We start from the raw sequence: 27448 nt of genomic DNA, 5'->3' as shown, positions 1-27448 counted from the left end.
TCCCACATGTCTGACTGTTAACCTCTTCGTTTTCCCACGAAAAGCAAAGGAGTCCAGTACAGAGTGGTAACATTTATTAGGAAGGAGAGATTCGATTTGATTTCCACATCACACACACAAGAAACAGACTGTGACTGTCGTTTCTAAAGGGAAAGAGGGCAGAGGGCCTTGAATCCCCAGGGATAGGCAGATCTAGCTGGGTAAGGCAGGGAGCATGGGCTTAGGGTAGATAAGGCCAACTGCTCACCACCCCTCCAGTGAAATTCAGTGGATAAAATACTGCTGCCTATCCACTCCCACCCCCCACAAGCCAGCAGCCTAGTAAAAGGCTGTGTTCTAGGAGACACTTGGGCTATAGTGGGTGGTGGGAAGGGAGGAAGAACGTCTTGCTATCTCTTGCTGCTCCTCCGGGTCTCTTTGCCGTTACTGACAGGGTTGCTGGAGGGGCCAGGAGGGCCGGCAGCTGTGTGGTTGGGCTGGCTTCGGGTAATTCGGGTGCTGGGAGGGTGCGAGGGTGCATGAGGCGGGTGCGGGCCACCACCAGGACCTGGTGGGGCACTCAGTCCATTCCCGTTCTGGGTCTCAGAGGCTAGTAGTGGGAGAAGGGGAAGAAACACAGGAATTAGAAAACTAAGGTAGGAGAGAGGTCCATCCCCAAGGCCTCCCTCTGTGCCCTAGAGAGTAGCACAGTCTTCATCAAGCACAGCGGCACATTCAGGCCAGCTGGACCAGTTGCAAAGAGCAGGGGTTGTACAAATGGAGCCCTGAGAAGACTCAATCATTTGGGAAGTTGCTATGTGAATCCTAGTGTGATATTCTTCTCTTCCATTCACCTTTGTATCATGGAGGTCAGACCTAGCATTCGCTGTTTAGCTCTAGGCTTAAGGACCTCTGACAAAATGCCCCTTTGTCGAAAGTCTTTGTAAAACTGGAGAAGCATGGGAAGGGGAAGGACCCAAAGCTTCTGTGTTATGTAAGAAGCAGCTTTAAAAAAGGAAAGTGTGGTGGGTATCACGATGATACATACATTTTCATTTTGGAAAATAAAGATAGGAATAGGGAAAAAAAATATTACGCACACCCTCAAAATGATAAGTAACATTTTGGTGTATATTTCACATGTTTGATTGGAGCCAGGTGTGTGAGATGATTTCCTTGAGCTCCTACAACTGTGCACATCACTACCCTTGCCCCTACCAGTGTGTCATCTGTAGGACCATCTCCTTCATAGACTACAAGCTCCTAAAGGCAGGTGCTGTGTTTTTATTCCTTGGCATTCCTCATCTACGTTTGTCAAATGAAGACAGAGGCCTGCCTCTCTTATACAGAGGGCACTATGAGCCCTAAAAGGGGTAGAAGTCATAGGCTAGTGATTCTTAAACCACATATCTGCTTGGACCCAGGCTGTTCCACCAGACTAAGATATCTGTTGCCACAATGGAAAAATAATGCCTTTCCTCAATTCACAGAAAAAGTTAGGAGTACATAGGGAGTTAATGTTAAGTTCTTAACGCCAGACATGCTTTTTATTAAGACTTTTGCACCTGTTAGCAGATAACAAAGTGAACAAACATCTGGCAAATGAGCATTAGGGCCAAACAGGCTTAAATGTACCTTATTTAAAATACTTTTTATAAGTTATAGTTATGGAGACGTGGACATATGTAATAGTCATATTTTCCAGTGAAAATACGGATGCTGATTTTTATGGTGGAATTAAATGTTATTTCATGGTGTTTCCAAAAAAACCATGATCCCAGTGGTTCTGACACAAACAATTCTGAAAACCATGGTAACTAGGGATGTAGACACAGACTGAGCAAGGGTACAAGCAGCCTGAAGCCTAGTGTCACAGGGAGAAACCTAAGACACAGATCAGAGGCAAGAGGAGTCGAACACCCAGGCAGTAGTAGGCTCAGCCGGGAGATTACCCAGAAGGAGAAAAAGACCAGTGAAACCCAGTTCCTAAAGAGAAGCCAGGGGACAAAGGAGGTGGTGTTGGTGGGTGATTCTAATCAAAAGCAAGAGACCAAAAAACAGGGTCTTGGAGTATATCAGATGGAAGAATCATAATCCTGAGGTCCACAGGCTAGAAGAAGGGTCTTTAGTTTCAAGAAGAGTGGTGACTCCCCAAAGGGAACTACTTGGTGCCCTAACTCTGTACAGTGTAGACTGCATGTTAAGTCATATACATCCATGTTAGATCCATGTAATGAGTCAAAAGGACAAGGGGCAAGGACCTGCCAGAGAAGAAGCAGAGAGAAACAAGCTTGAATAAAGGAGTGCAGTCTTGGATAAACTGTTTTCATTTGTGTCCTTGAGTGGTAGTGGCAAAAGAGTACCAGAGCTCTATCAGTGACAGAAACAGGTCCCCAAATCTTTTCCCCACAAGGACTTGCAAAAGAACTGGGAGAATTAGGTGGAAGGGGATACATGGAAAGAAGACAAATTGGGAAAAAGGATGAGGGCAATGCATCTTTCCATGCTAGGGAGAGAACCAGCAGATGGAAGGGAAAGGTTTACCTGGAGAAACGGCAGGGGGTCCGGTGGTAGGCTGGGGAGCCGTAGGGCTGCTGTCGTTCTGGACCTGAAGGCACAAATTAAATACTCAGACCTTGTTCCCTACCATGCTTCTTGGCTGGACCTACCCTCCTTCCCCATATCAAGGCCATGGGACTCACCGTCTTATTGGGTGCCTGCTGGGCACTGTACTCTGGGTTTGGCTCACTGAAGTTAGGAACCTCAGAATAAACCATACAGAATCTGCAAAGGGAGAAATTAGTTGAAGCCTCAGACCCAGCCTCTGGAGGCCTGAGAAAGGTCTAGATACAAGACATGGACTATATGCCCTTATGCTGGCTGGTGCTTCTGCATCCCAATCCCCAAAACACTTACTCTCCAATCTTTTGAAGATCACCCCCACGTCCAGTGTATAGTGTCAGACAACCTTTGAATACTGAAGCGTACCTGTGGGGGCACGAAAAGTAGGACTCAGAGTACTCAGAAGAGTTATAGGGACTGTTAACTCTAACCCCCTTGACTGTTACTAGCCTTGGATAGCCAGGAATAACCAGGAGTTACCCTTTGGTGAGCCGAATAATGTCTCCAGGCTGGATCAGGTTGCCCACGTCGTCCCACACAGAGATATTGATGCTGCCCGTTTTGTCGGCCACCTTGCAGGTCCGAACCTCGTGCCCGTCCTTTGTCTTGGTCACTCGGCCTGGAGGGAACAGACAAATGTTGGGGTGGAGGTGAAGAGAGGGTCAGAGGGATGAGATCTAGATATGGGTGGGTGAGGGGGAGTGGAGGGACAGCACCATGGAGAGGGCACTGAGTGGAAAGAGGCCTGAGTGGCGCTGGAGGCTTGGATCTGGCGAGTTCCATCTACTCTGCACTCGACTACAACTCTCCAGGCCAGGGTGTAGGAGATTCCGCGTAAGCAGCGTTTTGGGGTGCACCCTGACATCCCGGTAGCTAGTTAACAGAGGAGGTGATGCTCTTCCCCTCCTGCCCCCTCCCCAACCCTGAGAACCCCCGCGCAGGGGTCCCACCATCCCAGAATAGCCACCTGTCTCCAGCACAATGAAGATGAGGTTCAGATTCTTGAGCCCAGGCTTGATATCTTTAACGAAGGTCTCCGTCGTCATGCTGCCCGAGCCTCCGCACTACACTAGAAGGGGGAAAGGGGAATGATGGCTCAAGGCTTGGAGTCTTTGCCCTTATGCTCCATTTCCCAAGGCCTACCTACCACACTAGGCTGGGGTCAGGCAGCCGCAAATCCTCTAATTCTTCTAAAAGGTTATAAACCAACTTCCCCAGGAGCCTCCAACTTCAAGATCAGAATTTCAGGGTCTCTGTATAGGCTGCTTCGGGACTGGAAGGCCCCGTCCCGGGATGCTCTTTCAGTCTCAAGCCCAGAAGTCGGGGAGCCAACGGAGACGGGGTGGGGGGGGGGGGTAGGGAAACTGGTGCAGACCCAAGGAATGGAATCTTACTCGCCAAACCTTCCCGAACCCTCAACCGGACAACTCAGGACTCGGTCCATCCCCTCCCCCACCCACAGCCCACCACCCACCACCCACCCAGCCCGCAGGCCGGACAGTGCACGCAGCAGGGCCGCCCGCAGGGGGAGCCACAGGCCCCACTGCCGCCGGATGCAGCGCGGTGGAACGCGGGAGTACGGACATTCTCGGAAGTTTCCGGCTGGCCGCCTCCGACCAATCAGCACTGTCCCGGCGCGCCCCGCGCCCGCCGCTGGACCCCGCCCAGCCAACCGGGATCCAAGATTCACGCGCCGCAAAAGGGGCGGATTTTAGGTATTAAAGGAGCCTGGTAGGTGGTTGGCTTGGCCAGGAGAAAGATTGACCACCAGGAGGCGCCTCGAGTCCCACTTTTCCTTTCCTTTACTGGGAGGATGTACCTAGGCTCTGAAATTTTCTCTTTAAGACATGACACTGGAGAAAGGACCAGAAGTTTTGGAACACGGTGGTCAAAAGTCTGAAACAGGCTCCGCACTTGTTTTCTCGACAATTCTTAAATATGTAATTGCATTTTGCAGACAAGAAAACGTAAGTTATATAAAAGGTAGTGCTTAGCACACAGGTACTTTCTTTTCCCACTGCTATAATCCTTATCTCTATTCCTGATTTGGGGTCCTCATTTTTTTTTTAATTTTTTTTTAAAGTTTATTTATTTTTGAGACAGAGAGAGACAGAGCATGAACGGGGGAGGGTCAGAGAGAGGGAGACACAGAATCTGAAACAGGCTCCAGGCTCTGAGCTGTCAGCACAGAGCCCGACGCGGGGCTCGAACTCACAGACTGTGAGATCATGACCTGAGCTGAAGTCGGCCGCTTAACCGACTGAGCCACCCAGGCGCCCCTGGGGTCCTCATTTTTAATGCACGACTCAGCGCGGTCAGGGTTTTGGAAAAAGTGGCCTTCACACCAGAGGCAGACACCCTTTTTGAAAGAATGGAACCCGGGGCACAGAGAACAGCATTTGCATTAGTCTCTCCCAGAGTCTGAAAGACACCTCTTCCTAATGTACTTATCTCACTAGATCCCAGGGTCTGGCCCGCCTCCTCTCCCAGACCCCAGAGGATTTAACAGAGGAGGCCCAAACCTTTAGTTCCCCTTGGGACTTGTTAGAAAATCAACAAAAGGTTCTAGTTCTGTAATGTTGTGTATAAACCAATTACATATGTACAAAGCACTACCATTTGTTTAGCGAATATCCATAACAAATACTGTTTAATATCAGATTAGCTTAAGAGGTCATGTAGTTGTAATGCTTTGGTTTAATTAATCCCTTACCTTCTAGAGAGCTTTAGGCTCCGCCTTGATTTTCCTCGGATCCCAGGTTCTCTCCTTCCCACACCCCTCAACTACGGTGTCGTATCCCAAGGAAATCAAGGCACAACCTAGGAAGAGGGACATTTTATCTCCCTTCCCTGCCCTTAGGTGCTTCAGGGAACTCTATGAGTGTCCGGAGAGCCAACGTAGACACAACAGGAGTGCGGCGAGGAGAGAGGTAGGGAACCCGTTGGGCACCTTAGATTAAAGCTTTGCGGTTAGACACTCCAATTCTCCACCCGTGGTCGCCGTATTCACTCCCGTGACTACAAGTCATAGGTTCGGGAGGCTCCGGGATGCTGACCACCACTCTAGTAACGGGAGATGGCAGGTCACACTGCAGGTCAGCCTCCTCGCAACGATCTCGCATCTCGTGGCATCAACTTTAGGAGATGGGACACGTACACCTCTCCAAAGCGAAGCCTCTGCCTCCCGGGAGCCAGCCTCCGGCTCCACCCCCAACACTCATGCTGGGAAGAACATAGAGTTCTCCCTCCCAGATGGCTATATAGTCCTCGTTGGGATCATAAAGATTTCCGGTGTAGAGAGGAGGCCCGGCTAACCTTCCTCCCTCCTCGTTGGTCGCTCTCGGCGTCTAGTCTAGGTCCGAGTTAAACAGAGAGGCGGAGTTTGGTGACGAGATTCCGCCGGGTTGCGTAGCAGTGGTAGGCGGGGCAAGGGATCCGTCTCACAAGGCGACGAGTGGTTGGAACCTTTCCTCTCCTTCCCCTTCCCCTTCCCCTCCCAGGAAAGGCTGGGACCCGGCACCCGAGCTATTCCGTGGCCGCTGCGGCCTCAGCTCCAGCCGGGCCGGGGTACGGAGAGTCCAGACCGCTTCCAGGGCGGTGCGTACTGCGCCTGCGCCGGCTCCCACCTAAAAGAGGGTGTGGGAGGGGAGGGGGCGATGTCCCACCGGGATTGGGGCACGGGTTCGAGATATTGGAGGTCAGGAGAAGGGTTAGGAGTAAAGATGAAAAATGGAGCAAGGGAACAGGGATAGGGAGGAGTCGGGAGGTGAGAAAGGGGCGCTGGAGGGTGGGTTGCGGGGGAGGTCCATTGGAGTAGGGTAGCCTTAAGTGCGGGAGGGGGTCTGGGCTGGCTGGAGGACAGGAAAGAAGGGACCTGGGGTTGCAACGTGGTATTTAAATGGGCAGTGTTGACGGGTTGAGAGGGGAGGAAGGGAATATTCTGGGGGCCAGCCTGGGCAGGGGTGGCAGAACCTGAACCCCCGCCCTCGAAGCGCCATAGCTTGGCTCCTCTCCCGTGCCTTGTCTTTGGCAGCCTTGTCTTCCTTCTCCATTCCTTCCCCCCCTCCCCCTCCCCCCCTCCGTGAAGGAATCTCACATTCCTTACATCCCTTCCTTGGGTTTGCAGCCAGGCCCTTTATGCAGACTTCACTCACCGGAAAGCCTTCCCCAACCCAGAACTCTGTGAAATTGGGGAGTGGGAAGGAGGGGGCTGGAGAAGGAGCAGAAAACTAAGAGAGGTGAGAGTGTTTTGCTTGAGGGACTGACAGACATTTTCCCCATTCACAAACTGACTTCATTCCACCTAACAACAAGTGTGGCTATTAAGGAGCACTGTTCATGGGGGATGGGCTGTGATAGTGACAGTCTAATCACTTCCTATACAGGTGGTTTTAGAGTCTGACAATAGGACAAGAAACTGATAGTGTTGCTGGCTGATAGTTTCCCTCCAGATAGGAATGGGGTAGACTAGTGTTAGGGAATCTGAGTGATATGATAGTGGTACTACCCTGTGTGTCCAGCCGACTTTGTGGCTGGGCCTGGTTCCTAGTAATTAAAAAGGAACCAAGCTTCTTTCAAGCATTTCCTCACCTGCCTTCGGTACTCTTAAATTTATTTTGCATTCTATTACTACAAAACCTTACCTGAGACATAGCTGTATTCAGTATGTTTTCACATTTATTATGTCTCTGATTGTTCTAGTACAACATATTAGGTAGATAAGGCAGGTATCTTCCCTACTTGTCCGGTGAAGACATTAAAAACTATAGAAGGGATACTTGGCTTGTTTAAAGTCATACAGTTGGCAGAGCTGGGACCACAACCCGTCTCCTGACTCCTGGTCCTCCTCTCAGTTGAAAAATCCTGTTTTGTTCTGGCTAAGGAAGCATCAGAGTAAGATTGTTTTTTTTTCCCCAGAGTGGGTAACAGTTTGCTTTCTGAGTCTGGAGCTTGTCAGTAGAAGACTGAGTATAGCCAACAGCAGCGGTTCGTGGAAGCATTTCGTGGAGTACAGGTGCATATGTCAGGCTGTTGGGAGATAGGGTGTTGTCAAAATGGAAGCAGCATTATATTCTCCTTTGTGTTATGGATGAGGGAGAAACAACTCCCACCCCCAACCCCTCAAATAGAAAGTGGGTCTGGCATTGCACATTTATCTCTCTGTTAGTTTAAAAATGCCACGCTAAAACGTGTTGTGGCTGATGAGTATAGTAAACTAATCAGTGTGTGTGCCAGGCTCAGAAGATGAAATAATCTCAGTTTTATGTATAAAAATTATCATCATCCTATTCCTTTGTTATACAGCCCTTAATCTATTGATAGCCATGTGATGTTGACAAGAGGAGTTGGAATAGTTGCTATGCTCCTGTGTAGTATTGAGTAGATCTCTCAGCACCCGTCATCTGAAGCCTTGTCCCTCTTGGTTCCATTCTTTTAGTAATGAGAGTCTAGTCTGCCTAATCATACTGCTACCTCTAGTATTCCCAGTTGCCCACTCTGGAATAATTTCCTGTTTCTCTGTCTCTTCATTAAAAAAAGAAAAAAAAAATTTAGTGTTTATTTATTTTTGAGAGAGACAGAGTGTGGGCAAGGGAGGGGCAGAGAGAGAGGGAGATGCAGAATCTGAAGCAGGCTCCAGGCTCTGAGTCATCAGCACAGAGCCTGATATGGGGCTCAAACCCATGAACCTCGAGATCATAACCTGAGCCGTTGGACACTTAACACACTGAGCCACCCAAGTGCCCCCTGTGCCCCCCCCCACACCTTTTTAATAAAGCCTGATACCCTCAGGAATATTTTCTGACTTGGGAAGTAGAATCACACCTGTATGAACATTCTTGAGTATCTTCTTATGAAATAGTATTTTCCAGTTGGAGGGTGGGATTAGAATTCTTTTTACATGAATTCAGTAATTTATGTGAAAGCATTTGGGAAACAAGCATCATACTGTGCATATAAGGTATCATTGATCTGTGCGTTGTATAGCCACAGATCTGAAATCATTGACATTATTTGTCGTTGTGTATACCGAGTAAGAGAATCTTTCTGTCTCAAACAGTGCTTCTTCTTTATATTTATTCTTGTCCCTTTCTCTGCCTCTCTCAGCTCTGTTTGAATCTCTTGGACTGTGTGTGTGTGTGATTTCTTAGCCAGTAACCTCCATCCTTAGAAGTTAGTGCTGTGTCCTCAGCTCTGAAACCTGTAGGCCTTAATGGAATTGTCTCCTCCTCCTCCTCAACCAACTGCCAGATCCAATCTGTCTAGTCTCACTGCCAAGTGGAGGTAGTTCCCCTGACTCACCTTTTTCTTCCTTGTTCCTATTAATAGAGTGCTCCTGATTGTGACATCACATCCATCCCCTTGGCGATGGAGCTTGTCACTAGGAAGGAAGACTCAGTCGGAGAATAGCCAACAAGATGGGTTACTGGGAGCGTCTCCTGAGTGGCACTGAGTGGAGGCATCAGGGGGTTGGAGCCTTGTGAACAGGGAGCCTACCCCCCAACACTTGGAAGGTAAAGAGCCTTGATTCAGAATCCCATTCCAGAATTCAGGTCTCTTCTCATCCTATCTGAGTTCCTTCTGCTTTTGAAAACCTGATTCTTGAAATTCTTCTGCATAAAGCTTTCTGTGATTAATCCACATCAGTCTGTTCTTTGCCTATTTATATCTTACAGTAACCTTTACTTGGAAAACTGCTTAGTAAATTTTATGTTTTTTTAATGTGTTTTATATCTTGCATATACTCACTCATTGGACTCAAGCCTACACCTTAGTTTGAGGACAAGGATTGTGTTTTCTGTATCTTTTACATATCTCTTTTGGCAAGGGGGCTGTGTATAGAGGATGAAGATGAGATTTGGGGCAACCACACAAAAAGTGCTTGGTGCTGGTGACTAAGTGGGAGGTCCTTGCTGCCCTTTGAGGCCTAGTAGGCTTCCCTTCAAGTGTTAAGTACATTCTTGAATTGTGTGCCCTCTGGATTCTTTTGTAAATTGAACCAGTTAAAATATGCTAAAGGAATTTTAATTTTGAAATCCTTTGTGGTGGGGTGCATGGCTCACTCAGTAGACCATGTGACTCTTGATCTCAGGGGACTCTTGATTGTGGGGTCATGAGTTCAAGCCCCCTGTTGAGCATAGAGCTTACTAAAAAACTAAATAAATAAATCAACCAACCAACCCACCTACCCCCACTTTGGTAAATCTAGTATGGATCACAGCATTCTAGAATTAAACAGAACCTTTGGGACAATGTAGGCCATCCCCTCATCTCACAAGTGAGGAAATTGAGTTCCTCAGAAGTAATTTCTCTAAGAGGAGGAGTGACGTCAGTCTAAGGACTCTGCTGCTTAAAGAAAAAAATACCACTTCCTTTCACTTAAAAAGTCGAGAAAGTTGAGGTGTCTGGGTGGGCTCAGTCGGTTAAATGTATGACTTTGGCTTAGGTCATGATGTCACGGTTGGTGGGTTCAAGTCCTGTATTTGACTCTTTGCTGTCAGCGTGGAGTCCACTTCATATCCTCTGTCTCCCCCTCTTTGTGCTCCTCCCATGTATGCGCTTTCTCTCTCTTTCTCAAAAATAAACAAACATTAAAAAAAAAAAGGCGGGGCACTTGGGTGACTCATTCGGTTAAGTATCCTTAACCGTCTTTGGCTCAGGTCATGATCTCTCGGTTCACGAGTTTGAGTGGTTCACGAGTTTGAGCCCTGTTTCCAGCTTTGTGCTAACCGCTCAGAGCCTGGAGCGGCTTCGGATTCTGTGTCTCTCTTTCTGCCCCTCCCCCACTTGTGCTCTGTCTCTTTCTCTTTCTCCCTCGGAGAAATAAATAAACATTAGAAATTTTTTAAAAAGGGGCTGGGTGCACCTGGGTGGCTCAGTTGCTTTAGCAGTCTGACTCCGATTTCGGCTCAGGTCATGATCTCATCATTCATGAGTTCGAGCCCCACATTGGGCTCTGCGTTGACAGTGTGGAGCCTGCTTGGGATTCTCTCTCTCTCTCTCTCTCTCTCTCTCTCTCTCTCTCTTTCTGCTCCTCCCCTGGTCACATACTCTCTCTCTCTCAAATAAACTTAAAAAAAAAAAGTCAAGAGAGTTGCCTAAAAAGAGGAAGGTCAATTAGTCATAAGGCACCTTGTATAATGTAATTACCCCTAATTTATTTTTTCAATATTTTTTTCTTTTTTTAAATGTATATTTTTGAGAGCAAGAGAGAGAGAGACACAGAGAGAGAGAGAGACAGAGACAGAGCAGGAGTGGGGGAGGAGCAGAGAGAGAGAGACACAGAATCCTACATAGGAAACACAGGCTCCAGGCTCTCAGCTGTCAGCACAGAGCCTGACTCAGGGCTCAAACCCACAAAGCATGAGATCATGACCCGAGCCAAAGTTGGTTGCTCAACTGACTGAGCCACCCAGACGCCCCTACCTCCTAATTTAGATATTTTTGTTTTATATGCTGAATCTCAGAATCATGTAATTTGTAGAGCACCTTAGAATTTATGTAGTCCAAGATGCTTCATTTCTTGTGGAGTATGGAAACTGAGGCCCAGAGAGGTTAAGTAATTTGCCCAAGGTCACACATTTGGTCCGTTGTGGAGCTAGAACTGGGTCTCAGGTTTCTGTATTCCCAACTCAGTTTCCTTTTTTTCCATTCACCGAGAGACAGGAAGATTTGTAATGAAATGTGAGACCCTTCACCAGTTAATTTTATTCACTAGATTGAAATTCCTAGACATTACCTGTTTCTTTACACTGGAGCAGGTTATGGGGCCCTCTAGCTATGTGTCTGGTGGTTTGTAGTAATTGGGGCTAGAGGATCCTCAGCCTCTGCACATCTGTTGTAGTCAGGGCAAGGAGAAGGGAGAATTGATAGAAGTGAGTCTACAATACGTATACCTGGCCTTTACCTTTATGCTTTTGCCAAGGATTGGTAACAGCATGTCCTTTTTACTCTAAAATATGAATTATAGTTAGAGTGGCTTCTCTGATATTTATCTTTGTGTGTGGGGGCGCTCACGTGCGTCTGACAGAAAGAGACAGTGTGTGTGGTTTGCACATCTGTTCATGGGTTCAAGAAACCCTGAATAAAGGAGGCTAAATGTTCAGGTTCCTTTAGGAACACTCTGTTTTGAATTCCTAGCTCTTTCCAGAGGTACACCAGAGGAAACAACTGCAACAGCAGGTTAAAAGGGTATAGAAAGGGATAGGAGAAAGCTCTTGCATTTTTATGGTAATACTGACCAGAACTATATAGAGAGACCCCAGTGTAACAGTAAGGAAATAAAGTAACATAACATTGAGTTCTGGCCTACAGAAAAGAAGGCTGGGAATGCAGTCTTTAGGATGTTCAAATTAGGGAGGTTGGCCAAACTCCTATAAGCCTGAAGGGACAGACACCTCAGTGCTACTTTAGTTCAGCTCCCCAGTTGAGTGAAACCTTCCAAGGCCTTTTTTTTGTTCTACAACTCAAGGAAAATATCCAGGAAACTGTGCTTCCGGTGGCTATGGTCACTGGTGTGACTCTTGAGGTCCCTGTGGTTTCAGTTTTATTAAGGTTTCTGCCTCCAGGGCAGTGAGCAGTTGAGTTCTTGTGGGGCATTCCCCTTGGAATGACTGATAGCCTGCCTCTATGACAGCCTCATAGCCATGTTCAGAGTCCCAGAGAGTAGAAAGAATAATCAAGGAGCCTAGCCCATCAGCTTGATTATCTGCTTGAGGGCAGGGCAAGGAGCTGGCTTCCAAGGTTGTATATGACGTTTGTTTCCTACAGATGACAAATAGGGAATACCCTACTCAGATGAGAAATCTGAATTTCCCCTTAATTCTTGAGGCTGCACCCCTGAAAGAATGCAATTGTGTAAGAGTGGGTAAAACGGGAATCTCTGAGCACATAGAGGGACTTTTGATTTAGAAAAAACAGTGGCCAGCATCTCCCTAGAGCTTTGTAAACCCTGACTTTTTGGTGGTAACCTTGTAGCTCCTAACCCTGACTCATGGCTTCCCATGCGCTCTGGCCATCCTTTGCTAACAGAGGCAAGTTCTGTTCTGTTTATTTTGGGATGGGAGATGTCCTGAGACCCCATTAAGATAAGTTGCAGAATTTGTATTCTTCCTTGAGACAATGTTGTTAGCATTGATTTAAAATGAAGGTGCAGGGGTGCCTGGGTGGCTTAGTTGGTTTAAGTGACTTCAGCTCTGGTCATGATCTCACGGTTCATGGGTTCGAGCCCCATGTCAGGCTCTGTGCTGACAGTTCAGAGCCTGGAGCCCGCTTCAGATTCTTTGTCTCCCCTTCTCTCTGTCCATTTCCCGCTCACACTCTGTCTCTCTCTCAGAAATAAATAAACGTTAAGAAGAGTTAAAAAAAAAAAAAAGATAAAACGAAAGTGCAACTAGGTATTTATTCAGAGGATACAAAATGCTGATTCGAATGGGTACATGCACCTCAATATTTATAGCAGCACTATCAACAATAGCCAAATTATGGAAAAAGCCCAAATGTCCATCACCTGATGAATGGATAAAGAAGATGTGGTATATATATACAATGGAATATTAATCGGCGATCAAAAAGAGATGAGATCTTGGGATGCTTAGGTGGCTCAGTCAGTTAAATGTCCAACTTTGGCTCAGGTCATGATCTCATAGTCATGGGATTGAGCCCCACTTTGGGCACTTCTCTGATGGTGTGGAGCCCGCTTGGGATTCTCTCTCTCTCCCCTTCTCTCTCTGCCCCTCCCCTGCTTCTGTTTTCTTTCTCTCTCAAAATAAATAAATAAACTTAAAGGGGTGCCTAGGTGGCTCAGTTGGTTAAGCCTCCAACTTTGGCTCTGGTCATGATCTCCCAGTTTGTGGGTTCGAGCCCTGCATTGGACTCTGTGCTGACAGCTCAGAGCCTAGAGCCTGCTTTGGATTCTGTGTCTCCCTCTCTCTCTGTTCCTCCACTGCTTCCTCTCTCTCTCTCTCTAAAAAATAAGTAAACATTAAAAAAAATTTAAAAAAAGGAAAAAAACAATGAAATCTTGCCATTGGCAACAGCGTGGATGGAGCTAGAATATATGATACTAAGCGAAATAAGTCAGTCAGAGAAAGATAAATATCGTATGATTTCACTCATGTGGACTTTAAGAAACAAAACATGAAAAAAGAGGAAAGGAAGGAAGAATAAGATAACAGGGAGGCAAACCATAAGAGACCCTTAAATTCAGAGAACAAACTGAGGGTTGCTGGAGGGGTGTTGGGTGGGGGGATGGGCTAAATGAGTGATGGGCATTAAGGAGGGCGCTTGTTAGTGTGAGCACTGGGTGCTGTGTGTAAGTGATGAATCACTAAATTCTACTCCTGAAGCCATTATACTATATGTTAACTAACTTGGATTTAAATAAAATTAAGAAAGAAAGAAAGAAAGAGAAAGAGAGGGAGGGAGGGAGGAAGGAAGGAAGGAAGAAAGAAATTAAGAAAGAAAGAAATTAAGAAAGAAAGAAAAAGAAAGAAAGAAAGAAAGAAAGAAAGAAAGAAAGAAAGAAAGAAAGAAAAAGGAAGGAAAAAAGAAAGGGAGAAAGAAAGAAAGGAAAGAAAGAAAAGAGAAAGTGCAAGAGAGAAAGTGCAGGGGCGCCTAGGTGGCTCAGTCAGTTAAGCGTCTGACTCCTGATTTCGGCTCAGGTCATGATCTCACAGCTGTGAGATCGAGCCCCAAGAGCCCACAGTGGGCTCCACACTGGGCCCAGAGCCTACTTGAGATTCTCTCTCTCTTCCCCCTGCCCCTCCCCCTTGTGCATATGCACTCAATTACAAAATAACTAAAAAAATAAAATAAAAACAAAAGTAAAATCTTAGCATCTAGATTTTTTTAAAACTTTTTATTTATTTTGAGAAAGAGGAAGTGAGAGAGAGAGAGCATGAGTGGACGAGGGGCAGAGAGAGAAAATCCCAAGCAGGCTCCACACCGTCAGTGCAGAGCCAGACATGGGGCTCGAACTCAGAAACTGTGAAATCATGACCTAAGCCAAAATCAAGAGTCAGAGGCTCAACTGACCTGACCACCCAGGCACTCCTCTTAGTATTTAAATTTTTTAATGTATACAATAGGGGCGCTTAGGTAGCTTAGTCAGTTACGTGTCTGACTTTGGCTCAGGTCATGATCTTGTGGTTCTTGAGTTCCAGCTTCCGAATCAGGTTCTCTACTGTCAGTTCAGAGCCTGCTTCTCTCAAAAATAAACGTTAAAGGAGCCTGGGTGGCTCAGTTGGTTAAACAGCCAACCTTTGATTTTAGCTCAGGTCATGATCTCATGGTTTGTGAATTCGAGCCCCATTTCGAGCTCTGCACTGATAATGAGGAACCTGCTTGGGATTCTCTCTCTCTCTCTGCCCCTCCCTTGCTCAAGCACTCACGTGCACTTACTGTCTCTCAAAATAAATAAATAAACTTAAAAAAATAAGTGTTTAAAAAATATGTACAGGGCACTTGGGTGGCTCAGTCAGTTAAGCCTCTGACTTCAGCTCAGGTCATGATCTTGCACTCTGTGACTTCGAGCCCCATGTCGGGCTCTGTGCTGACAGCTCAGAGCCTGGAGCCTGCTTCAGATTCTGTCTCCTCTCTCTGCCCTTCTGTCTCTCATGCTCTGTCTCTCTCTGTCTCTCTCTTTCTCTCAAAAAAAAAAAAAAATAAACACTAAAAAAAATTTTTAAAAATGTGTACAATACACATAATTAAGTTTTATTTTTTAAAGATTTTTAAGTCCTTTCTGAGCCAGGTCTCCCTAATTTTATTTTTTAAATTGTTTTTTATATAAATGGGACCAGGACACCTGGGTGGCTCAGTCATTGAGCATCTGACTATTGATTTCAACTCAGGTCATGATCCCAGGGTTATAGGATCTAGCCCCATGTTGGGCTTCTCACTAAGCATGGAGCCTGCTTGAGATTCTGTCTCTCTCTCTCCTTCTGCCCCTCTCTCCCGTGCTCTCTCTCTCTCAAATTAAAAAAAAAAGGGACCATACTATTCATAAAACATACATTTTGCAACTTGAATTTTTCAAATTGGGAGGCAGCTTAGCAGTGGTTAAAAGCTTGGCTCTGGAGCCAGTCTGCCGAGATTTGAATCTGGCTCCACCACTTGTTAGCTGTATGATTTTGGACAAGCTTTTTAACCTTTGTGCATCTGTTACTCATCTGTAAAATGTGGATAATGACGGTCCCAACCTCATAGAGTAACTGATAGAGTTGTAGGAATTGGATGAGTTAATATTCAAGAAATGCTTAGAATAATGCCTAGTGGGGAGACTGGGTGGCTCAGTCAAGCTTCCAACTTCGGCTCAAATAATGATCTCACAGTTTGTGAGTTCAAGCCCCAGACTACTACTTTGGATCCTCTGGCCCCTGCCCACTGGCCTGCTCTCTCTCTCAAAAATAAACATTTATTTAACAGAATTTTTTTTTTAACAGAATTTTTGTTAATGTTTACTTATTTCTTAGAGAGCCCACATGAGTGGGGGGAGGAGCAGATAGAGAGGAAGACACAGAATCCGAAGTAAGCTGTACACGGTCAGCACAAAGCCTGACTTGGGGCTTGAACTCACAAACAGTGAGATCATGACCTGAGCCGAGGTTGGATGCTCAACCGATTGAGCCACCCAGGTGCCCCCTTAAAAATAAAATTCTTGGGGCGCCTGGGTGGCGCAGTCGGTTAAGCGTCCGACTTCAGCCAGGTCACGATCTCGCGGTCCAGGAGTTTGAGCCCCGTCTCGGGCTCTGGGCTGATGGCTCAGAGCCTGGAGCCTGTTTCCGATTCTGTGACTCCCTCTCTCTCTGCCCCTCCCCCGTTCATGCTCTGTCTCTCTCTGTCCCCAAAATAAATAAACGTTGAAAAAAAAAATTTAAAAAAAAAAAAAAATAAAATTCTTAAAAAAAAAAAAAATAAAATTCTTAAAAAAAAAATACTGGGGCGCCGGGATAGCTCAGTTGAGTGTCCCACTCTTGGTTTTGGCTGGAGTTGTGATCTCTTGGTTTGTGGGTTTGAACCCCGCCTTAGGCTCTGCGCTGGCAGTGCAGAGCCTGCTTGGGATTCTGTCTCTCTCTCTCTGTCCCTCTGTCGCGTGGGTGCACTCTCTCTCTCTCTCTCAAAATAAATAAACTTTTCTGGGGTGCCTGGGTGGCTCAATCAGTTAAGCATTCGACTTCAGCTCAGGTCATGATCTCGCGGTTCACAAGTTCGAGCCCCGCGTCGGGCTCTGTGCTGACAGCTCAGAGCCTGGAGCCTGTTCAGATTCTGTGTCTCTGTCTCTCTCTGCCCCTCCCCTGCTCGTGTGTGCTCTCTCTCTCTCAAAAATAAATAAAACGTTACAAAAATAAATAAACTTTTAAAAAAAGTACTAGAAGTAGTACACTTAGAGACAGCTTCTCTGTATCCTCCTAGAAGCTCTCCAGTATAAATGCATACACACATAATATACTTTTTAACAAAAACGGTACTATATCATATATAACAAGCATAAATATGTCATTTTGTCATATAAATATATAATAAGATATAAGACAAGATATATACAAAGTATATTTAAGTAATTTAAATAAATTATTAATAAGAAACAAATATATCTAAGTCATATTAATGTCTCCTGGTATTGCATTTTTAAAAATCTCTTTCTTTTTAATGTTTGTTTATTTTTATTTATTTATTTATTTATTTATTTATTTATTTTTTCTGAAAACAAGTTTTATTTATTTTTGGGACAGAGAGAGACAGAGCATGAATGGGGGAGGGGCAGAGAGAGAGGGAGTCACAGAATCGGAAACAGGCTCCAGGCTCTGAGCCATCAGCCCAGAGCCCGATGCGGGGCTCGAACTCCCGGACCGCGAGATCGTGACCTGGCTGAAGTCGGACGCTTAACCGACTGCGCCACCCAGGCGCCCCTGTTTGTTTATTTTTGAGAGAGAGACTGAGTGCAAGCAGGGGAGGGGCAGAGAGAGGGGGAGATACAGAATCGGAAGCAGGCTCCAGGCTCTGAGCTGTCAGCGTGGAGCCCGACATGGGGCTTAAACCCACAAACTATGAGATCATGACCTGAGCCAAAGTCTGTCGCTTAACTGACTGAGCCACCCAGGCACCCCTCCTGGTATTGCATTTTATAGATGTAAGGAATTCTGGATAATTGTGGTGTTCTTGATTTTTTTGCTGTTATGAACAACACTGAAACAACCTAGTACATTTTTTTGCACCCTTCTAATTATTTCCTTAGGCTAAGTTCCTAGAAGTAGGATTGCTAGATAAAGGGTATATACTTTTTGGGGATATTTACTGTGTTTTTTGTTGTTGTTCTCTTTAAAACATTTTTATTAGTGAAGTAGAGTTGACATATAATGTTATATTATTTTCAGATATATAACAGTGATTTGACAGTTCTGTACACTCATTGCTTACCACCATAAGTGTAGTCCCCGTGCAACATTATTACAATATTGTTGACTATATTCCCTGTGCTATCCTTCTATCCCCATGACTTGTTTTATAATTGGAAGTTTGTACCTCTTAATCTCCTTCACCTGTTTTACCCATCACCCCCACTTACTGCTTCTTTTGTTGTGATTCAATTTGATCAACTTTTTCTTGCGAGAGTACCTTTTTTCCAGACCTTATTATAGTGTAGACATGTTATGTGTGTATGTTATGTTATTAAGACATGTATAGTATATGACTCATTTAGTGAATGTTTTGGACATATTTGTTTTAACCTTAACAGTTTTCTTTCACAATTTAGGATAATTATAGATTTGTTTCTTTATTTGAATATTGGATTCACACGGAGAGAAAATCTTTTATTTTTTTAAATTTTTTTTTTTAACGTTTATTTATTTTTGAGACAGAGAGAGACAGAGCATGAACGGGGGAGGGTCAGAGAGAGGGAGACACAGAATCTGAAACAGGCTCCAGGCTCTGAGCTGTCAGCACAGAGCCCGACGCAGGGCTCGAACTCACGGACCGTGAGATCATGACCTGAGACGAAGTCGGCCGCCTAACCAACTGAGCCACCCAGGTGCCCCGAAAATCTTTTATTTTTTAAGGTTTATGTATGTATATATGTATGTATGTATGTATGTAAGTAAGTAAGTAATTTCTACACCCAACACAGGGCTCAAACTCATGACCCCGAGATCAAGAGTGGCACGCTCTTTCAACAGAGCCAGACAGGTACCCCAAGAAAATCTTTTTCAAAGGTACAAAGGGATAATTAAGGAAATTAAAGTATATTCCTCCTATTCGTGTTCCTTAGTTATCCCTCCTCAGCAGCAAGCACTGTTTGCAATTTCTTGTTTATCCTTCTGGAGAGTTCCATGCATACATACATAGCATATGACACATACGTGTTGTTTTGTGCTCTTTTTAAAAAAAAAAAATTTTTTTTAATGTTTATTTATTATTGAGAGATAGAGCATAAGCATGGGAGGGGCAGAGAGAGGAGGAGACACAGAATCTGAAGCAGGCTCCAGGCTCTGAGCTGTCAGCACAGAGCCCGACACGGGGCTCGAACTCACAAACCGCGAGATCATGACCTGAGCCGAGGTCGGACGCTTAACCGACGGAGCCACCCAGGCGCCCCTGTTTCTTGTGCTCTTGATGGCATACTTTGCATATACTATTCTGGTTTTTTTCTCTCTCTTTTTTTTTAATAATTTTTTTTAACGTTTATTTATTTTTGAGACAGAGAGAGACAGAGCATGAATGGGGGAGGGTCAAAGAGAGGGAGACACAGAATCTGAAACAGGCTCCAGGCTCCGAGCTGTCAGCACAAAGCCAGACGCAGGGCTCGAACTCACAGACCGCGAGATCACGACCTGAGCCGAAGTCGGCCGCTTAACCGACTGAGCCACCCAGGCGCCCCTGTTTTTTTTTTCTCTTAACGGTATATCTTGGCAGTTGTTTCATACCTGGTGCTTTTTATTTTTTTATTTTTTATTATTTAAAAAAAAGTTTTTTTAATGTTTATTTTTGAGAGAGAGAGACAGACAGAGTGCAAGTGGGGGAGGGGCCTAGAGAGAGAGGGAGACACAGAATCTGAAGCAAGCTCCAGGCTCTGAGCTGTCTGCACAGAGTCCAGTGCAGGGCTCAAACTCATGAGCTGTGAGATCATGACCTGAGTCGAAGTCAGACACTTAACCGACTGAGCCACCCAGGTGCCCCTTTTAAATTTTTTTTAGAGACAGTGATCAAGCAAGTGGGGTTGAGGGACAAGCAGAGAGAGACAGAGCGGGGGCGGAAGAGAGAATCTTAAGCAGAACCTGTGCTCAGCATGGAGCCCGATTCGGGGCTCATCCTGGGATCATGACCTGAGCCAAAATCAAGAGCTGGATGCTCAACGACTGAGCCACCCAGACACCCCCATACCTGGTGCATTTTAAAGGCAGCAATGCTTTTTCTCCCCCCTCTGATAAATGTTATAGTTATTGTAGAGAAACCAAATTATATATTAAATTAGATATTGTGAAGTCAGCAGTTGAACAGATGAATTACAGATATTTTATTTTTGCCTATCCTATAGAGGCTACCTTAGGTACCTCCCCTTCTTGACTTTTTCTCTTGCCCCTCCTCCTCCTCCCAACTCTGTGTGTGTGTGTCTGGACTTAGCAGAGTGGCAGTAGCTATTATTCAGGACAGACTAACCAGTCATAGGTTGTGTTAATTGAAGTAGAGAGGAAAGGTGGTAATAGCCCTTCTGTAGCCCATATTGGTCAATCCGCATGCGGAGCTGTGGGTACCCTGTTCTAGAGGAACAGGCATTCTAGAATGCTGTGACAAAAATGAGTCTGGGCTGGATATTTCTCATCTGTGTTCTTGCTGCACCCTATCTTGACCTTTCCCAGGAGTGTCTAAGCACAGGGTGATTGACTGGTGCTGTGGAGAGGATTCCAGCCCTGGATGTTAAACCAGATGGTCTCTTATAGTCCATTCTAATTCAGTGAACATAAGACTCTTAACCAGGTCCATGGGAGAAACTTCTGGGTATGCTCAAAATCTGTCTTTTATTTCTGTACTTCAAAAGTAAAAGCATTCCTGTATTTTTTAGTCTCGAGTAATTTCTAAATTTAAAAAGTATATATATTTTTTATAATATAGGAGACTATTTAAAATTGAATTGTGACAAAAAAAAAATGAATGCCTACTAAAGTATTTGGTGCTAAAAGTGGAATAAAAAAACATCCTTAGCCTCACACCCAAGTAAAACCACTGGTAACGTTTTAGTGATTCTTTCTGGTCTTTTAATGTATGGGTTATTTATAAGTACGCGTAAAGTTTGCTGGCACGATTTTTGAGAACTGATCTGGACTGCTTTTTGTGCCATTCTTCCTTCCTGCTTCAGACGTGTCCCTCTTTCTGTTTAACATGTTTCTGGATCTCCTGCCTACCCCTGCCTCAGTGACCAGATTCTCTCCTGTCTTACTTCCCCTTCTTCGCTAGCATTTTCCTCTTGTACATCAACATCCATGGGCCTTTCTCATTGGAAGGAAAAACACCTCCACACAACCCACTTCCTCCACCTCCTGTTATCCTCCAGGTAGTTCTCTTGAAATCGAGCTTTTGACAGAGTTCTCTGCAGCCCCTGCCCCTCTGCCTCCCTTCTTGTTCACTCAGAACCACTGCAGTCTGGCTCCCACTTCATGTTGCACTACATTGGCTCTTCACAGTGCCTCCCAGCTGCATGCAGCTGCTATCTGCCCTGGTGTCCGGTCTCACCTCACATCCTCACATTTCCTTCCTTCCTTCTTTCTTTCTTTCTTTCTTTCTTTCTTTCTTTCTTTCTTTCTTTCTTTCTTTCTTTCTCTTTCTTTCTTTCTTTCTTTCTCTCTCTCTCTCTCTCTCTTTCTTTCTTTCTTTCTTTCTTTTTTTACAAGTGGATCAGTTTATTAAGTAGGAAGTGGAGAAAGTGGGGCACAAATAGAAGTATGTAACACCCAAACTGAACCAAATCTGAGATTCCTGAAAAAACATCTTTAGGTTACACAGTTGGCCACTTCTCCCCTGTTGACACAGGAGCTTATCAGGGGAGATGAGGGAATAAGTCAGGTGACAGGATCAGTGGTTGCTTCCTGGGGCTGGGATGGAGCTGGGAATGATCTCTGTGGAATTTTTTTTTTTTTTAATTTTTTAAATTTATTTTTGAGAGAGAGACAGAGCATGAGTAGAGGACAGGCAGAGAGAGGGGGAGATACAGAATCTGCAGCAGGCTCCAGGCTCTGAGCTGTCCGTGCAGAGCCCAGCGTGGGGCTCACACCTTGGGAACCGCAAGATCATGACGTGAGCCGAAGTTGGACGGTTAACTGACTGAGCCACCCAGGTGCCCTGATGTCTGTGGAGATCAAGGCCAGGTCTTGAGCTCAGGATCAAGACTTCATAGCGGATGCAGCCAGACCAAGCAAAGATGGCTACAACCATGAAGCCCTGCACAGCAGTCTGGGTGCACATAATGAGCTGAGGACAGTGGCTCTAACCCCGATGGAAGCAGTAGAGGCTGTAGGTTAGGGCGGCCGGACGTGCACAGCCAGCCTACAGTTATCACTGGGTTCTTGAGGGTCTTGCAAAGGAACTTTTCCCTGAAGCTTTCCAAAGTGCTGCAGACACTGGGGCTAAAGCCCTCGGTCACTAGGGGCTGTGATAGTTCAAAGGGTGCCTCCAGAGTAACAGGAGCCACCATGTCCTGGGGAACAGCTTTAGGAGAAAACACTGATTTTTTTTATTGTTATCAGTCTTGACTGCAGCTTTTGACACTTCCTTTCCTCCTCTAAGCACTCCACTTCCTTGACTTTTTTTTTTATTGTGGTAAAAAACACATAACGTAAAATTTGCCATCTTAACTGTTTTTGAGTATACGGTTCAGGAATGTTAAGTATGCTCACATTGTTATGAAACATCTCCAGAACTTTTTTTTATCTTGCAAAACTGAAACTCTGTACACATTAAACAAAATTCCCCTTCCTCCAACTCCCTTGACTTTTATGAGCCTCTTTTTGCCAGAATTTTCTCTTATCTCTGGTCAGTCTCAGACTTTAAAAAAAAATTTTTTTTTGTAGGCTTCTTTTTTTTCCCTTTCCTTTTAAATGTCATTATTAAAGTATTCTCATGCACTGTTGGTGGTAGTATAAACTGAAAAGGCCTTTCCAGATGATAGGGAGTATATTATCTAGGAAAATAAATCATAGTCATGTCATTCAACCCAGCAGTTTTTCCTCTAGGAATCTGTTTTAGGAGAGAGGTTTGATCTTGTGCTCAAAAAAAATCATGTTACCAAAGTGTTAATTGCAACATGATTTGTTTCAGGGGTAAAAAATGGCAACCAGACAAATGTAAGTCCTGAGGGGAATGGCAAAATACATTGTAACCAATGTTTGGACTAGTAGATTGGAATTAAAAAAAAATTTTTTTTTTAATGTTTATTTAGAGAGAGACAGAATGCAAGTAGGGAAAGAGCAGAGAGAGAGAGGGAGACACAGAACGGAAGCAGTCTCCAGGCTCTGAGCTGTCAGCTGACTTTGGCTCGGGATATGATCTGGTTCATGAGTTCGAGACCCGCATCAGGCTCTGTCCTGACAGCTTGGAGCCTGGAGCCTATTTTGGATTCTGTGTCTTCCTCCCTCCCTCTCTCTCTGCCCCTCCCTTGCTCACACTCTCTCTCTCTCAAAAATAAACATTAAAAAATAAAAAAAAAATAGGGGCGCCTCAGTGGCTCAGTCGGTTGATCGACTTCAGCTCAGGTCATGAGTTTGCAGTTCATGAGTTCAAGTCCCACATTGGGCTCTGTGCTGACAGCTCAGAGCCTGGAGCCTGCTCCAGATTCTGTCTCCCTCTCTCTCTACCCTTCCCCCACTTGGCACTCTGTGTCTCTCTCAAAAATAAAAGTTTTTTTAAAAAATTAAAAAAACTGGGGCTCCTGGGTGGCTCAGTTAGTTGAGCGTCTGACTTTGGCTCAGGTCATGGTCTTACGGTTCGTGAATTCAAGCCCCGTGTCGGGCTTTGTGCTGAGCCTGTTTTGGATTCTGTGTCTCTTTCTTTCTGCCCCTCCCCTGCTCGTGCTCTGTTTCTCTCTCTCTATCTCAAAAAGTAAACATTAAAACAAAAACATTTTTTTTAATAAATAAATAAATAAATAAATAAATAAATAAATGGAGAATGTAGTCATGTATTACTTGTGAAAAAAGGAAGGTAAGAAATAAAGCAAAGAATCAGTGCCCCCCAGCGTTCTATATTCTTCAGACCCTTCCTCATATTCTGTTTTTATTCTGTGTACTTTCCCTGTGTGGCCTCTCAAAACCCCTGGTGTCAGCTACCATCTTCAAGATTTCTACTTGGAATTTCAAACTCTACATGTCCAATACTAGGATCATTGTTTTTATTCCCTAATTCTGATCTTTTTATTTAAATTCTTATTTTGGTAAGTAAGAATTCACCATTAACTATCCAAGGCAGAAACAAAGGAGTCGTATACATTCTTCTTTTAAAAGAAGAAGGAATATAGATTCTTTCTCTTAATTGCCTTTATTTGAGCCTTTATACTATTTTTTTTAATGTTTACTTACCTATTTTTGAGAGAGAGGGAGAGCACAAGTGGGGAAGGGTCAGAGAGAGAGTGAGACAGAGAATCCGAAGTGGGCTCCAAGCTCCCAGCTGTCAGCTCTGAGCCCGACACGGAACTTGAACCCACAAGCTGTGGGATCATGACCTGAGCCTAAGTCAAATGCTTAACCAACTGAGCCACCCAGTTGAGCCTTTATATTTTTCTGAATTTTTACAGTAACCTCCTAAAAAGGTCTTTCTCTTACTCTTATCTTCTCTACCGCCTACTTTTTCTACACTACTGCCAGAATTATCTGACAAACAGAAAACCGATCATGTCAATTTCTTTTTTTTTTTATTTTTTATTTATTGATTTTGAGAGGGAGAGATACAGCACAAGTGGGGGAGGGACAGAGGGAGAGAGAGAGGAGAATCTGAAGCAGCCTCTGCACTGTCAGCACAGAGCCCAATAGAGGGCTCAAACCCAGGAACCATGAGATCATGATCTGAGCCAAAACGAAGAGTCAGACACTTAATTGACTGAGCCACCCAGGAATCCCTGATCATGTCAATTTCTTAAAGGATTAGAGTTAGTGTCACCTGGAATGATACAAATCAACATATGCTTCTAATGTGATGTATTAAGAACACAGTATTACTTCCATGGCATTTTTGTCCAAAATGAAACCTGAATTTAATCATGAGGAAACATCAGACAAACCCACACTGAGAGACCTTCTCATTTAACTGACCTGTATTCTTAAAATACCAAGGTAATGAAAGACCCAAAAGTGTTAGTAACTTTTTCAGATTAAGAGAGTTTAAAGAAGCTTCACAATTCAGTGAAACACAGTCTTGAATATTGTTTTGCTAAAGGAGATTATTGGGACAAGTGGCAAAATTGGAAAGGGGTTAGTAAATAATAGTATTATGTCAATGTTAATATCCTGATTTCTATAATTTTACTATCATTATCTAAGAGAATGTTCTTATTTTTAGGAAATACACAGTAAAGTTATTTAGGGGTAAAGGCAACAAGTTTATAATTTATTCTCCAGTAGCTCAGAAAATTTTTATCTATTCACATTTATATAGAGAGATTATAAAAAATATGGTAGGGTGTTAACATTCAGGGAATCTAGATGAAGGGTAAATGGGATCTTTTTACTATTTGTGCAACTTTTCTGAAAGTCTGAAGTTGTCAGAATAAAAATATATAAATGTATGTCAACAAAAGAAATCCTTCAGGTACTTCCATAGCTTTCAGGTTAATTTCAAGTATAGTGTAGTGTCCCAGGGCCTTCAGTGCTGGCTGCTGCCCACCTCTCTCTACTCATCTTCCAGCCCATCTCTGCCTAAACTCTCAGCTGACTTCTTGCTTCTCCATGCTATTTTATGTACCTTAGAAGTCCCACAGGGTTGTGGGAGAGGGGTGGGCTAAATGGGTAAGGGGCACTAAGGAATCTACTCCTGAAATCATTGTTGCACTATATGCTAACTAATTTGTATGTAAATTAAAAAAAAAAAAAAAAAAAAAGTCCCATCCCCTGCTCCACAATGCTAACTCATCATTCTTTAAACCAGTGGTTCTGAACCAGGGGTGATTTTGTCCCCCAGAGGATATATGTCAAAGTGTAAAGACATGTTCGGTGTCACAACTGGAGGGCTACTACTAACTTTTGGTGGGTAGAGGCCAGGGATGCTGCTAAACACTCTTCAGTGCAGGCCAGACCGCTACAACAAGGAACTTTCTAGCTCAGATGACTACAGTGCTGTGATTGAGAGCACTTGTTCTAAACATACTTTGAGAGCCATTTCTCAGAAGTCTTTCTGACCATCCCAAGTCTGGTTTAGAATTCCCTCTTCTGTGTTCCTCTAGTACCTTGTGCTTTTCTCTTCCTCATCACTTATCTCAGGGGGACTAGGTTTCATTAGGCTTATTGGTATATAGATGGCACTCAGTAAGTGTTTGTTATTTGAATACTGTGTAGATTGTTTTACAGTAAAGTTTTTGGCTAAACTTTTTAAAGTTTTTTGTTTTGTTTTGTTTTGTTTTGTTTTGTTTGAGAGAGAGTGAGGGAGAGAATGAGCGGAGGAGGGGCAAAAAGAGAGGGGGACAGAGGATCTGAAGCAGGTTCCATGCTGACAGCAGCAAGCCTGATGTGGCGCTCGAAACTCATGAAGCCCAAACTCCTTACATAAGACTTCTCATGGCAAGGCCCTTGCTTGCCACTCTGGCCTTGTATCTAGTCACTCCCTCCTTTGGATCCTTGAGGTCAACCTTTTTCTGAACCATGTAGAGTTCCCTGAACCAATCATATGCCCTCTTCTGGGCTTTTGAATGTGCTGTTTCATGTGCCTAAAGCCCTAATGCTAATGCCCCACCCTGCCCCCATCCCCAATACCTAGCTGCTCTTGTTTGTCCTGTTGGTGACACCTACTCCTGTAAAACTCAAAACTACCCTCTCCTTTTAGTCTGGGTTAGGTATCCACATCTCTTGCCCTCATAATGCCCTGTCAAACATTTATCACTTTTTTTTTTTTTTAATTTTTAAAGTTTGTTTTTTTTTTAATTTTTAAAGTTTATTTTGAGAGAGGGAAAGAGAGAATCCTAAGCAGGCTCCACACTGTCAGCACAGAGCTCAGCATGGGGCTCAAACTCACAGACCGTGATATCATGACCTGAGCCGAAACCAAGAGTTGGACACTTAATTGACTGAGCCACCCAGGCACCCCTGTCACTTCATATTTTAAGTGTATGGTTATATAATATCTTCTACCATTAGAATTAAGTTTCTTGAGTCAGATTTCTTTCTCCCAAATGACTGGCACATAGTAGGCTTTCAATGAATAATTGTTGGACAAATGAATGGATCTTGGCCATGAGTTCCAGGTTGGCACATTATTTGTAGGCTCCTTCTGAACTGGCCTCTTTTTCCTCTTGCTCCTTCCAGGACCTGGGTTTCAGTGATGAGACATGGGGTATGATGTAACCCGTTTCCAGGGGGATGTTGACGAAGACCTTATCTGTCCTATTTGCAGTGGTGTCTTGGAGGAGCCAGTCCAGGTGAGTCGGTCTGGTGGCAGGTTTGGTGGGGCACTAGATGATAGTAGAGCTAATAAAAATGTTCATAAGTAATGGGACCAGTGGGAAGTCACTGTGTTCTGGCCTCCCTCCCCCAATTCCCCCTCCCCCACCCCCTTGGCAACACACACATACAGAATAGAGGTTTGGTGCAGAGGAGCAGTGGCAGCTACAAAAGGAATAGGGTCTTTCAGAGTCTGTCTAGAGGTGGATGCCACAGAA

The 27448-nt window shown here is 44.6% G+C and overlaps 2 protein-coding genes and 1 pseudogene across 9 annotated transcripts in view; 1 reads left to right on the top strand and 2 right to left on the bottom strand.

Annotated features, from left to right (window-relative positions):
* Positions 1-59: 59 nt before the first annotated feature.
* NABP2 (nucleic acid binding protein 2) lies at positions 60-5829 on the bottom strand. 4 transcript variants are annotated; one of them, XM_043564439.1, is made up of 7 exons: positions 5315-5829; positions 3569-3670; positions 3082-3220; positions 2896-2967; positions 2682-2763; positions 2524-2587; positions 60-589 (listed from the first exon to the last, which is right to left on the bottom strand). In XM_043564439.1, the coding sequence occupies exons 2-7, from the start codon at positions 3645-3647 to the stop codon at positions 390-392; spliced, it is 636 nt and encodes a 211-aa protein (XP_043420374.1). In that variant the 5' UTR covers positions 3648-3670; positions 5315-5829; the 3' UTR covers positions 60-389. The 4 variants fall into 4 exon arrangements, with proteins under 4 accessions (XP_043420374.1, XP_043420375.1, XP_043420373.1 ...); XM_043564440.1 differs by lacking the exon at positions 5315-5829 and adding an exon at positions 4083-4197; XM_043564438.1 differs by lacking the exon at positions 5315-5829 and adding an exon at positions 3749-4186.
* Positions 5830-5997: 168 nt separating this feature from the next.
* The window catches only part of RNF41 (ring finger protein 41), a 29774-nt gene continuing 8323 nt past the window's right edge, over positions 5998-27448 (top strand). Inside the window, exons 1-4 of one of the 5 annotated variants that reach the window (XM_043564435.1) lie at positions 6016-6198; positions 6728-6839; positions 8929-9113; positions 27096-27208. In XM_043564435.1, the coding sequence (XP_043420370.1) occupies positions 27119-27208 (90 nt within the window). In that variant the 5' untranslated portion in view covers positions 6016-6198; positions 6728-6839; positions 8929-9113; positions 27096-27118. Of the gene's footprint in view, positions 6199-6727; positions 6840-8928; positions 9114-20576; positions 20596-27095; positions 27209-27448 lie in introns of those variants that run through there. The other 4 variants (XM_043564436.1, XM_043564433.1, XM_043564434.1 and 1 more) reach the window with 4 other exon arrangements.
* LOC122473763 lies at positions 21858-22285 on the bottom strand (annotated as a pseudogene).

The sequence above is a fragment of the Prionailurus bengalensis genome, chromosome B4, assembly GCF_016509475.1.
Source record: "Prionailurus bengalensis isolate Pbe53 chromosome B4, Fcat_Pben_1.1_paternal_pri, whole genome shotgun sequence".
Lineage (NCBI taxonomy): Eukaryota > Metazoa > Chordata > Mammalia > Carnivora > Felidae > Prionailurus > Prionailurus bengalensis.
This window is presented reverse-complemented; position numbering and strand designations above follow the sequence as displayed.